General features: G+C 44.7%; 1 protein-coding gene across 1 annotated transcript; it reads right to left on the bottom strand.

The window, feature by feature from the left end:
- Positions 1-298: 298 nt before the first annotated feature.
- On the bottom strand, positions 299-12236 carry MKRN1 (makorin ring finger protein 1). The gene is made up of 8 exons (XM_073567615.1): positions 12044-12236; positions 9305-9433; positions 8976-9178; positions 5833-6056; positions 5514-5728; positions 4273-4383; positions 1457-1598; positions 299-777 (listed from the first exon to the last, which is right to left on the bottom strand). The coding sequence occupies exons 1-8, from the start codon at positions 12166-12168 to the stop codon at positions 571-573; spliced, it is 1356 nt and encodes a 451-aa protein (XP_073423716.1). The 5' UTR covers positions 12169-12236; the 3' UTR covers positions 299-570.
- Between the last annotated feature and the right edge of the window lie 566 nt (positions 12237-12802).

Here is a 12802-nt window from a genome sequence, read left to right as displayed (position 1 = left end):
TAAATCACATGGAACAGATTGATACCCTTGTGGCTGCGGGACCTGACGACACAGGGTGTATTTGCAGTCTGTAACCATAGAAACACATGAAATTTAAAAAAAATAAAAAATAAAGCGGCCAAGCAAGTTCGGCTGATGTAGAGGTAAAATCTGTGAGGAGGCCATCTTATGGTGGATGGTGAAAACTTGGGAAGAAAAATCACTTGCAACTCTAATGGATCAGCGCCCTCTACTGGTGCAGTGCTAGGGAGCCTGCCTGGGAGGTACAAAATCTATATAAACCACAGACTGCGCATGGTTCTATATTTTATACTTTTGTGCATTATTTGTTTTTTATTCATTTCATTTTTTTTTTTTTTATACCTTGAAACAGAGAAACAATCACTCTGGGGGAGGAAAAAGGAGAGGGCTGGGGAAAAAAGACAGACATTAGGATAAAAATTATTACAACAGCACCTGGAATTGATAGGCCTGCCTAGGAGAAACACAGGCACTGCCACAACACCACAGGAAATAGCTACTGTCTGAAGCTGCCCAGACAGTCCAAACTCCTTTTATTTTTGACTGGCGCTATAGGTCCAGGTCATAAAAATCGTCCAGATCCTCATGGAACAAGTCCCACTCGTCCTCCGAGTCTGTTAGGTCTTCGTCGGCGCCCGCTGCCAACAGCATTAGGAGCATTTCCCCCAGTTCAAAGGTCATTACTTCTTCGTCGTCGTCAAAAGGGTCGCTGCCGTCGCGCTCCTCGAAGTCCCAAAACCGGTTCCTACGCTGGGCCTAGAAATAGAGATATTAAATTAAAAAAAAAAAAATATATAAAAGTAGCGTAAGCTTGAATCTGAAGTATTAGGAACATCAATAGCATATTCATATCCTGAAATACTCTGTGCAGCTGTGAGAACCTGTTTTAAAAATCAACAGAGTCTGGGCATGCAAGCCCCAACTTATTCCTGTGCAACTCCATCGCCACAAGTGAGTTGGTCACTGCCTCCTACAAGATCTGCACACTCTTCTTCCGCTGGCACATTTGTTTCTTCCCCCATCATTCTCAAAATTAACTCAATACATGACCCACATATTAGTCACATGGAATTCCAGTACAGGTAATAACTACAAGAGGAGTTGGGGTCCGGCTCTTTGGATGCCCAGAAACTGCATCATTGCTGTAGCTGCGGTGAGCTTATACGATGCTAAAGAAGTCAGAACTCAAATCACCTAAATTCAAAAGGAGCTCTCCGGGTCATACCCCCCAATAATCAAGCCTATGACACCCATTCCTTCCATAGGTGATAACATTAATTGTGTTTAGGTTATCGTGTCCGGCATCAAATCTCTGCTCCATTGAGATGGAATCTGCGCTGCACTACCAGACAACCTATAAACAGGGCTGGCGCCATATTCGTTTTTAGTTTGGAACCTGTATTCACTCCGAAAGGGACGAGCTGTGAACACTTACCCGGTATCTACTAGTCATCGCTCCTTTTTGACGAGGCTGTGGTTCTTCTATACGGCCATCGGGGTACGCGTGTTTGTAGAAACAGTTGCCGCTGAATGGGCAGGTGCCACGTCCCTCATCAAAATAACGACAAGATTTGTTGCTGGAGAAGAAACAGAATAAATTTACCAATTTGCCAGATATCAAGAGACTGCACACCCGACAGGCGTGCGTGTGTGGGGGTATTTGCAGAGTGCTTATGAATCCTGTGGCCTGAACAAAACAATACGATATATACAATTACGTAAAGAAAAAAATAAAAGAAAAAAATAAGAGGAACAAAACCTGATGTTGCAGGAATAGCTCTTATCTTTATGGAGGGAAGTGCTCCAATTAGGAAAATGGAACACTCACAGCAAGCTGTGTCTTCCACAATGAAGTAAACCCAAATTCTGTTTTCATTAGATCAAGGTTATGCCCATATACCTCCCCTTGATGAGCTCTTGTGGGGCAGATTGTGGGATGTGAAAAATCTGGCAGTAGATATTGTAGTCATGTTTCTTATCGCTATTTTACCCTTATTATAGAGCAAACATGACCTGGATTAGCATCATTCATCAGACCAATATTTAAGTTGAATGACTTCTGTCAGCCTAACGGTGATACGAGAGAATACATTAAGTTCGTCCCGTCGCAGCAATGACGAAAATGTATCTCCCATAATTCGCAAGATGAGTGAAAACCCCAATATTCATCAATGACCACTGGCACAGTGGGTACGGAAAGTATTCAGACCCCTTTAAATTTTTCCACTCTTTCATTGCAGCCATTTGGTAAATTCAAAAAAGTTCATTTTTTTCATCATTAATGTACACTTTGCACCCCATCTTGACTGAAAAACACCCAGAAATGTAGACATTTTTGCGGAAAAAAAAAAAATGATCACATGGTCATAAGTATTCGGACCCTTTGCTCAGACACTCATATTTAAGTCTCATGCTGTCCATTTCCTTGTAATCCTCCCTGAGATGGTTCTACTCCTTCACTGGACTCTAGCTGTGGTTAAACTGATAGGACTTGATTTATAAAGGCGCGCACCTGTCTATATAAGATCTCACAGTGCATGTCAGACCAAACGAGAATCATGAGGTCAAAGAACTGGCCAAGGAGCTTAGAGACAGGTTGTGGCAAGGCACAGATCTGGCCAAGGTTACAAAAGAATTTCTGCAGTACTCAAGGTTCCTAAGAGCACAGTGGCCTCCATAGTCCTTAAATGGAAGAAGTTTGTGACTACCAGAAGTCTTCCTAGATCTGGCAGTCCAGCCAAACTGAGCAATCGTGGGAGAAGAGCCTTGGAGAGAGGTAAAGAAGAACCCCAAGATCACTGTGGCTGAGCTCCACAGATGCAGTAGGTAGATGGGAGAAAGTTCCACAAAGTTAACTATCACTGCAGCCCTCCACCAATCGGGCCTTTATGGCAGAGTGGCCCGATGGAAGCCTCTCCTCAGTGCCAGACATATGAAAGCGCGCATAGAGTTTACTAAAAAACACATGAAGGACTCCCAGACTATGAGAAATAAGATTCTCTGGTTGGATGAGACGAACATAGAACTTTTTGGTGATAATTCTAAGCGGTATGTGTGGAGAAAACCAGGCACTGCTCATCACCTGCCCAATACAATACCAACAGTGAAACATGGTGATGGCAGCATCATGCTATGGGGGTGTTTTTCAGCTGCAGGAACAGAAAGACTGGTTGCCATTGAAGGAAGCATGAATGTGGCCACGTACAGAGATATCCTGGATGAAAATCTCTTCTAGAGAGCTCTGGACCTCAGACTTGGCCAAAGGTTCACCTTCCAACAAGACAATGACCCTAAGCACACAGCTAAAATAACAAAGGAGTGGCTTCAGAACAACTCTGACCATTCTTGACTGGCCCAGCCAGAGCCCTGACCTAAACCCAACTGAGCATCTCTGGAGACCTGAAAATGGCTGCCCACCAACATTGACCATCCAACCTGACAGAACTGGAGAGGATCTGCAAGTTAGAATGGCAGAGGATCCCCAAATCCAGGGGTTGAAAAACTTGTTGCATCATTCCCAAGACGACTCATGGCTGTACTAGCGCAAAAGGTGCATCTACTCAATACTGAAAGGGTGTGAATACTTATGGCCATGTGAGATTTCAGTTTTCTTTTTTAATAAATTTGCAATAATTTCTACATTTCTGTCTTTTTCAGTCAAGATGGGGCGCAGAGTGTACATTAATGAGAAAAAAAATGAACTTTTTTTTTTTTATAATTTAACCAAATGGCTGCAATGAAACAGAGTGAAAAATTTAAAGGGGTCTGAATACTTTCCGTACCCACTGCATATGGCTACAAAGATCCTTTCAGAGGAAAATCTATGGTTTGGAAGTGTATTTCTCCGCCTCTGCGTAAACAAATGTTAAGACTTTGTTTTCTTCCCAGCAAATCTTCCTGATGTAATTATCTGGTCACTGCAGGGGGCCCCTGCTTTGATGGAAGTGTCAGATCTCTTTTAGTTAGTTTTTTCCCTCAGTTAATTAGTTTCTCTCACTTCCCCATGTGTTCAATGTGAGGGTATTATGTCCCCTTCTCCAGATCTAAAATTTTTCTCTGACTGAATATATGGGACTGGCAGCATTTCTTTGCACAGACGAATAGCTGGGAACACCTCGGCAACACTAAATGGCATCTTTGCCTCCTTTTATTCTCAGGGTTGGTGAGGCTCAGAGGTCAGACCCAACATGAATCATGAAGCCATGGCATAACATAGCAATGTACCATTATGTAGCAATCTGCAGACACTACCTCATGGCCTCTTTGTACTTTTGGATCATCTTCTGCTTGTCCTCCTTCTCCTCTACCCAGTATTCGCTTGGAATGATGAAATTTGACGTGATGCGACATTCAGGACACGATCTGTGAACATGCAAAACGGAATATCATCAGTCAATAATGCCTCATATTACTTTAAATCTAAATCCATTAGTCTGCACAAATGGGACCCTGACCGGTTAGACTGGGTCATACGTTTAGAAGCTGCAAGAGTTAAAAGGGGCTATTCCAGCCCCGGTCACCCGAGGTAGAATGATCTCCGCATGTGCGGCCGGATTAATAGGACAGGTCAGGTTAACGCGATTGCTTTTTCTTCTTAACGGCAGAGCCGAATTATTTTGTTGGAAGTTTCCCTTCTAATCAGCTTTTCTTGACAAGCCACATTAGGTTGCAAGTTGATCTGAGCAGATTCTTCTGTGGATCTTGTGAATGTCTAAAAGAAGTGTTAGTAATGGCAAAGCTCAAGTTGTGGGTTCACGCAGATCAGTGACTAAACTTATACTGTGGAAGGCAAAAAAAAAAAAAAAGGTATATAGAAAATAAATGGGTCCACACCAGGATTAGTCTTACGACTGATCGGATATGTAGCACTGGCCCAACGAGTCACATCCAAAGAGATCAAAGCACTGCCGAGAAGCAGGTCAGAAACTGACCAGCCCCGTATACGTGTAACAAGTAATTATAGATAAATGGCGTGCATTCTGTTAGGTGCAGGGCAGGTGCAGGCTGAACCTGGAGCTAGTCCAGTTAAAGTCATAGAAGTGAAGAAACAGCGACATTCAAAATATGATTTTTCACATGCATAACGTAGATGAATTTATTGAAGTCTCCACAACAGTAATAAAGTGTCAAGGTAACGTTTCGACCCTGTAAAGGGTCTTTATCAAACCTCACTTTAAAGGAGAAAAAAAAAGGATTAAAGAGAAGCCACAGCAGAGTAGTACAAAGCTCCCAAATAGAGCAATACAGGAGAGTCCGGCAGGGCACAAAGGTCCAGATAGGGGCTGAGGGTCCTGAGCAAAAGCGCCGTCTGTGGTGAAGTGTCACCACATCACCACAGACGGCGCTGAAGAATTCTGACGGACAACCAAATATGTCAGATTATACATGACCATGATTAATAAGACTATGCCAACAGGACAAAAGGCTACTTTACATAGCTTTTAGTCTAATCGGTCCTTCAACCCACAGCCATGTAAGTAATGCACCCTCACTTAATGATCTTGCTCTCGAACTGCTTGGCGCTCCTCCACCGGCGGATGCACTTGAGGCAGTAGGAGTGACTGCAGTTGGACAGGATACCGAAACGTCTCTCGCTTGGGTTCGTTTTCTCGTAAACCACCTCCATGCAAATCCCGCACACGATGTCTTTACTGCGCTGGATGGCAAATGACAGTTCCATGTCCTTCTCGTGAGCTTCAATGCAAGACTAAAGGGAGAGAACAAAAAAATAAAATGGATATATCAAGTCTTATCCATGGTTTTTGTTGGAGACTTCCATACGCCTAGACTATACACGATCAGCTTCTTTACCTTAATATGCTGAGACCTTTGCGACGTGTCCGTTGGATGAAGCACCTGCAGCCCGCACATATCACACGGGTCTCCATGCAGATACACGCAGTTTTCCCCATAGCGACACTCCCCCACCGTGGCGTATGGACAAAGCTGCTTCTTCAGCTCTGGGTCAGCTGGTTGCTCTTTGTTCTCCTCTTGCCGTGCAGTTTCCTGAGTGTCAGTGTCCGGGCCGGACGGTGCTGCAGGTAAAACATACAATCAGCAAGATCTCACTAGAGAGCCCTCAAACTAAGCCTGATCTTAATAGTCAGCAAAAGTTATTGATTTCAAGCATCCATCGTTCAGGAATTCTACATAATCAGTTGTGACCGACAATTAGGTTTGCGATACGTAGGCAGAAACAAGGCAGTCCATCTAATATTTTGGCCTATAGTAGCCTAAAAAGGTCCACAAACATCATGTCATGTAACATGAGAACAAAACAGGATGAATAATCTGAATGGCCGGGCCCACATTCCTCACTTTTTTTCCTATTTCAGCCCACATTACTCTGGGAGGGTCAATTCTAAAAGATGAGGACAAGAAAAGAAAAAAAATAAACAAGTCACTAGAACATGTTATGAGTGTTTTAGTGCCTTTAAAAGACCCCAAGATGAAACCTCTACCTTATTATTAAGCTCTGCAGTGATGGGGGAGGGGTAAGTGGTTATAACTATGGCATCGAGACACCAGGGAAAGGAATGCGAGTCCATGGTCTCCTCCCTGGGGGCTTCACATACCCAGTGACAGACATGGTCCCACCTCCTCACTGCTCTCTGGAGGACTCACTCAGACTACATGTAAATACTTTCGATGAGTAAAGTTACAGCTTCTACCTCTGGTTATCTTTAATTCCAGATCTCAATCTAAAAACTTCAATAGCCACATTAAAAAAGGGACTAGAAATCTGACTCTGGAGGATCACAGTAGGTTTGTGTGTGATACATGGATGTTTTTTTTTTCCCCCATACACCCCATTTAAAAAAAAAAAAAAAAAATAAATAATAGATGTGTATTGGCACTGTGTAATACTTTATTTCCCCAAAGATGGCACGGCCAGAAAACCCAAATACCTTCCCCCATCTGTCAGTGTTCCTCAAGGCTCAGTTCTAGGACCCATACTCATCCCCACCTTCGGCCTGGGACAGCTCATAGAATCTCATGGTTTGCAGTATCATCTCTATGCCAATGAAACGCAGATCTATCTGGACCCAACCTCGCCTCTTAACTGACTGAAATCCCACAATGTCTGTCTGCTATTTCAACTTTCTTCTCTCCTCGCTTTCTAAAATTGAACATGGACAAAGCAGAATTCCTAATCTTTACCCCATCTCACACGCTAACCCCCCCCCCCCCCCCCCCCCCCCACACACACACACACACACACACACACACACACACCCACCACCACCACCAGACCTATCCATCAATGTCAGTGTCACTTTCCCCAGTTCCGCATGCTCTGTGCCTTGGGGTGATCCTTGACTCTGCCCTCTCTTTCAAACCACATATCCAAACCCTTGCCTCCTCCTGCCGTCTCAAACTCAAAAGTATTTCCCCGATCCGTGCATTTCTTGACCATGAAACCACAAAAACACTAGTGGCATTGCCCTTATCTCCCCTCTAGCACCACTCCAATCCATCCTACACTCTGCTGCCCGACTAATCCACCTGTTTCCCCGTTATTCCCCAGGCTCTCCCGTATGCCAGGCCCTTCATTGGCTTCCTATAGTCCAGAGACTCCAGTTCAAAACCCTAACTACGACATACAAAGCCATCCACAACCTGTCTCCTCCATACATCTGTGACATGGTCTCCCGGTACTTACCCACACGCAACCATCAACCCTCTCAAGATCTCCTTTTCTACTCCCCTCTTATCTCTTCTTCCCACAACCGCATACAAGGCTTCTCCCGTCCTTCCCACATACTCTAGAACTCTCTACCCCAACACATCAGACTCTCGCCTACCATGGAAACCTTCAAAAAGAGCCTGAAGACCCACCTGTTCTGACAAGTCTACAACCTGCAGTGATCCTCAGTCTACTGAACCGCCGCAAGACCAGCTCTACAGTCTCCTAGTGCATCCTCACCCATCCCCTGTAGACTGAGCCCTTGCGGGCAGGGTCCTCTCTCCTGCTGTACTTGTGTGTCTTGTATTGCTCATGTTTATTGTACTTGCCTATATTTGCCCCTTTTCACATGTAAAACGCCATAGAATAAATGGCGCTATAAAAGTGTATAATAATACAGTTAAAGTGGTTTCCTTTTTGACAATAGTGGTCCCCAACTACTTTTAGTAATGTAAAACCACCACAGGCAGCACTAGAATGCCGCCAGTTCAGCGATTCTCCAGTCTGCGTGCAGTGCGCATCTCCTTTGCAGACAATCACAGACCAGGTTCACGTAGCGTTAATGCAGTCCGTTTAACGCATGCGTTAAACGGACTGCGCTAACGCTACTCTTTTGAATGCGTTTGTGCGATCGCATTAGTGCAGCTGCTCCTTCTGTGCTAGTCGTGACGGACCATCGAACGTGGTAGATCGCATCCGGGGGTCCATCACAGCATAACGGCACTTCACTAACGCATGCCAATTTTGACATGCATTAGCGATGCGCTAGGTTATGGCAGCCTCTGGGTGCGTTAAATCGCGTTAATACCGCTTCGTTAAACGGTGCCAAAATGCTATGTGAACCTGGCATTATCTGTGTCAACGTAGAGAGATCTACACTGTAGTTTCGTTGTCATTGTAGCTCCACCACTTGTGAAAACCACGTTTACGGCATGACTTAGTGATACGCCATCACTTTATAACATTTGAGGATTTTGCTGCAAACTCAAGGACGAATGTATTGCTGTATCCCAGTAAGCTAGTAATTTATAAGGCATGATTACTTATGGTCCACCCTGCCTGCCTTTCCTGCGCTCATTTGAAAGCTTCTGCATAGATCCATAATACTCTTAAGGGAACCAGTTGATAAATATGAGAGGTTTATCACATGTAGATGTGCCCGCTTACATTTCCTCTTCATCTGAGCTATCCCAATAAATTGAAAACTAATAGAGTTAAATCATAATAATAATAATAATAAAAAAAAAAGTCCCTCCCCAGCAATTACCCCGTCCGCAGTAGAGTTGCCCCGGCACAAACTCCACGGCATTGACCCAGTCTTCAGCTTGGGAGACTCCAGCCACCAACTCGCTAGCTGCCTTCTTACTGTTAATGTTGCTGCTGGTTTCCGGGAGGGACTCGTGTTGACTACTCCTCGCCCCAGAGGAGTCTCCGATTATTTCGTGCTTTAGTGGTTTTGAGTGTTCATACCTTGAAAAAAGTAAAAAAATAATAATATGAGAAGAGAACATGGAACAGGCGTGAGAAAGATTTAATCGCAGTCGAGCTTTTATGGCTGATGAGGACAGAAGCGCGCTGTCAGCAGTGTCCCCCCACCTGCAATGGTCTCCGTAAGCGCAGCACCCGCGTTGATAGTATCTGCAGATCATTGTTGAGTGGCTGGTGGACAGATCGTGGGAATAGCGGCAGTTGTTTCCTTCTTTGCAGACTCCGTGTATGAAATATCTGCAACGACAAGTCCAATAACAGGCAATAAGATACTGTTGCAAGAGTTATTTTTAATGGTTTCAACACTCCAAATCAATATTAATTATTGATATGGTTCTAATTATTTCAGTATATAAGCCTGCAATCCTGATGTCTTCAACCAGATGGCCTAGTTGTCCAGATGGGGCCTTTATTGGCCTTGTCACACTAAACGATGTCCCAGCGATCTCACCAACGATCCGACGTGATGGGATCACTGGGACATCGTTAGGCTGATGAGCTGTCACATAGACAGCCCCAGTGATCAAGACCAGCTACGCTGGTTTCTAATGTAAACGTTGGGTATCCAGGAGCCGCGCGACTCCTGGATACCCGTTGTTTACCTTGGAAACCGGCGTACACGCTGGTTTCCAAGGTAAACATCGGGTATCTAGGAGCCGCGCAACTCCTGGATACCCAACATTTACCTTGGAAACCAGCGTGTACGCCAGTTTCCAGGAGCCGCGGCTCCTGGATACCCGATGTTTACATTAGCAACCAGCGTCGCTGATCTCTCGATGTCACACGCAGCGATGCGCGCTGGGCAGCGGGAGACCAGCGATCGAAAAACGGCCCAGGCCACTCGCTGATCCCAGTCACACACAGCGATCTCGCTGGCGAGATCGCTGATGTGTCACAAAAGTGTGCAGTGTGCAGTGTGAGACAGGGGCCTTAACCTTTTTTTTTGTTACAATCTTAACATTTACATTCTAACAAAGGAGCCTTTTGATATTCAAAGCTGAGAGTCAACTTATCAGAACTTTCAAAGAGATGTTATCCTGTATATGTTAATTATATGTTAATTGGAGGCTGTTAAGTCTCAGGTACACATACTATGGGCAATCAAAAGATCAAAACCTTTAGATAAGTTTCAATGGACAGTTTAACATATAAAAGATGACTGGAACCTTGGGAGAGAGGGGGGAGAAATGGACATAGGCTGATGGACTTCTACCTTGAGAATCTAATGTATGAAAAATGCTTGTTTTTGATGCACATTATTTATTTTACTTTATTGCTTATGTGTGTTTATTTCTTACCGTATTTTTTGCTTTATAAGACGATCCGGATTATAAGACGCACCCCAAATTTTCAGGTGGTGCTTCTTATAATTCAGACGTCTTATTGTTTACCGGGGGTGGTGGGAACTGGGGTCCCAGGGTTGCTGCTGGAAGAGGCAGGAGTGGAATATTGCTGTTAGGATGAGAGGGGGTGTTTTGATGTGTAGGTGTCCGATGCTGCCGCTGTGCTATGTCCCCAGTGTTGCCGTCACCGCGCTCTGTCCCGTGCTGCGTGGGGGGGCTCTGCCGTTCCATCCATGCTTGCAGTACCCTGTGCGGTGGATTGCTTCTGGGAAAGTGCTTTCGGGGGACACAGCGCGGCGGTGGCAGCACAAAAAAGGTATATTCGCATTGTAAGACGCACCCCTATTTTCCCCCCAAGTTTGGGGGAAAAAAAGCGCGTCTGACAGAGTGAAAATTACGGTAAGTAAATTCAGTTTTGTTTATTCAACTCTCGTGTGAACATTTCTTATTCATCACAGTCACTGAATCCGTTACAAAACAGATACCAAACATATCACGTAGGCCTTTAAAAATAAAGATCTGTAACTTGCCATAAATATGTATTTTTTTTAACCTGGTGTAAGTTTCTTTTGTTCCTGTGCCTCTCCATCACCCAGATGCAGCCTCATCTTCCCTGTATATGAATATGAATTAAGTTCTCTTATTTTGGGAGTGGTCCTCAATTCTTTACTGCAGATGTCTTCTTGAGGACTACACCCACTTTGGATAACAAGACTAAATTGATTTACAGGGAAGAAAGTTAGCCATATCCTAGGAATGAAGAGGCGCAGGAAGAAAAGAAAGAAATAGCCGAATTCAGAACAGCAACATTTACACCAGCTAAAGATTATTTTTTACTTTCTTCACATCAGGAGACAGGTCCTCTTTACGACTGTCATATTAAGAAGGGCATATTTTTAGAGGACCACGGTGCTGTACATGATAGGATTACATACAAGATTCAGACAAATTACAGAGAACAAACTAGCAATGATAGACAGGTACGGAGCGGAGAGGGCTCTGCTCTTGCGGGATTACATTCTACGGGATAGTGGGGGAAGCTTTGGTGGTGAGGTGGCAGCAGGGTCATTGCAGGCTGTAAGCTTTCAAGTTCCATATTAAAGTACCAAGACTGGCGGCACAGAATTCCAGAGTATGGGGGGGATGCTCGGGAGACGTCTAGGAGGCGACTGCAGTTTTAAAGACTTCGATACAATTTACCGGATTATCAGTTGCCAGATCAGTGGAATTTCACGACTATAGGGGCATTACTGCCATTTACCCCACCACCTGCCTCTCCTTACTACATATTCCCAGAGTCAGGTTAATTTGTCCCAAAAATCGACATAAGACCCAAATCATCATCCACAATGGCCAAACCACCTCCCTATGTCTTCCAAAAGACCCCCCCAGCCCTAAACATAAGCAGAGACCCCATTACACTCTCTCACAGAGGTGTCCTCACATAACCTACTCCCCCCAACCTCCACTGAGCAGCCATCTTGCCCTCCCCGGCGTCACTGACCTGCAAGTCACCTGTCGTGTCCAACCACCCACGGGGGGATTGTCCGGGAACGCGGGGAGCGGGCTCTTCCCTGCTGCTGCGGCTGATGTGAGAGGAACAGGCGCCGCCGCAGCTGCCTCCGCCATTCCTGTTTATCCCCCCCTTTGCTTCACGACGCCGGAACTTCCGGGAACACATGTTTCCGGCGGAGGGCGGGGCTTTACGACTCTAAAACTTCCGGTTAGGAAAAAAAAAAAAAAAAAACAATAACAAACCAGGAGCCAATTAGAAAAGGGCAGAGCTGGGCTGAGACACGCCTACTAATCGCTCGCGTATTAGCCAATGGGAAGAGGGGATGTAGCTAGCCACGCCCACTGCCGGCGGAAGGCAGTTAGACGGCGGATAGGACCACAATACACTCCTCAGTTTTTCGTTTTCTCACACCCAGTGCGTTTTTTTTACTCCCTTTTTTGGCGCGTATGACATTTTAATTTCTTCCTTTACCTCACTGCCAATTTTGGCGCCTTTTCCCTTTCTGGGTATAACATAATGAGGTTTTTTTTATTTTCATGAGGTAAAAAAATGAACCATGAACACTAAAAGTATTTTTTTTTATACATTTTAGTGAAGAGGAAGCGTATTTGGAGCAAAAAATTGTCTTTTGGGCCAGAAAATCATCAAACTATTGTGTGAACCTACTCCCTTTTCGACAGGGTCAATTTTCGTTTTTTCGCCTCCGTTTCTTCCTTCTCTTCTGCCGAGAGCCATGATTTCTTTTTA

This window comes from Dendrobates tinctorius, unplaced genomic scaffold (genome assembly GCF_039654945.1).
Source record: "Dendrobates tinctorius isolate UK_male_01 unplaced genomic scaffold, ASM3965494v1 ptg000020l, whole genome shotgun sequence".
NCBI lineage: Eukaryota > Metazoa > Chordata > Amphibia > Anura > Dendrobatidae > Dendrobates > Dendrobates tinctorius.
The sequence above is the reverse complement of the archived record's forward strand: the minus strand, read 5'-3'. Positions and strand labels throughout refer to the sequence as shown.

Coding starts and splice junctions, on each gene's coding strand:
- MKRN1 (XM_073567615.1), bottom strand. CDS start 12,168: ATGGCGGAGGCAGCTGCGGCGGCGCCTGTTCCTCTCACATCAGCCGCA. Junction 5,729..5,832: donor AAAGGTCTCAGCATATTAAG/GTAAAGAAGCTG, acceptor CTCTCCCTTTAG/TCTTGCATTGAAGCTCACGA. Junction 1,599..4,272: donor AAGTACAAAGAGGCCATGAG/GTAGTGTCTGCA, acceptor TTTCTTCTCCAG/CAACAAATCTTGTCGTTATT.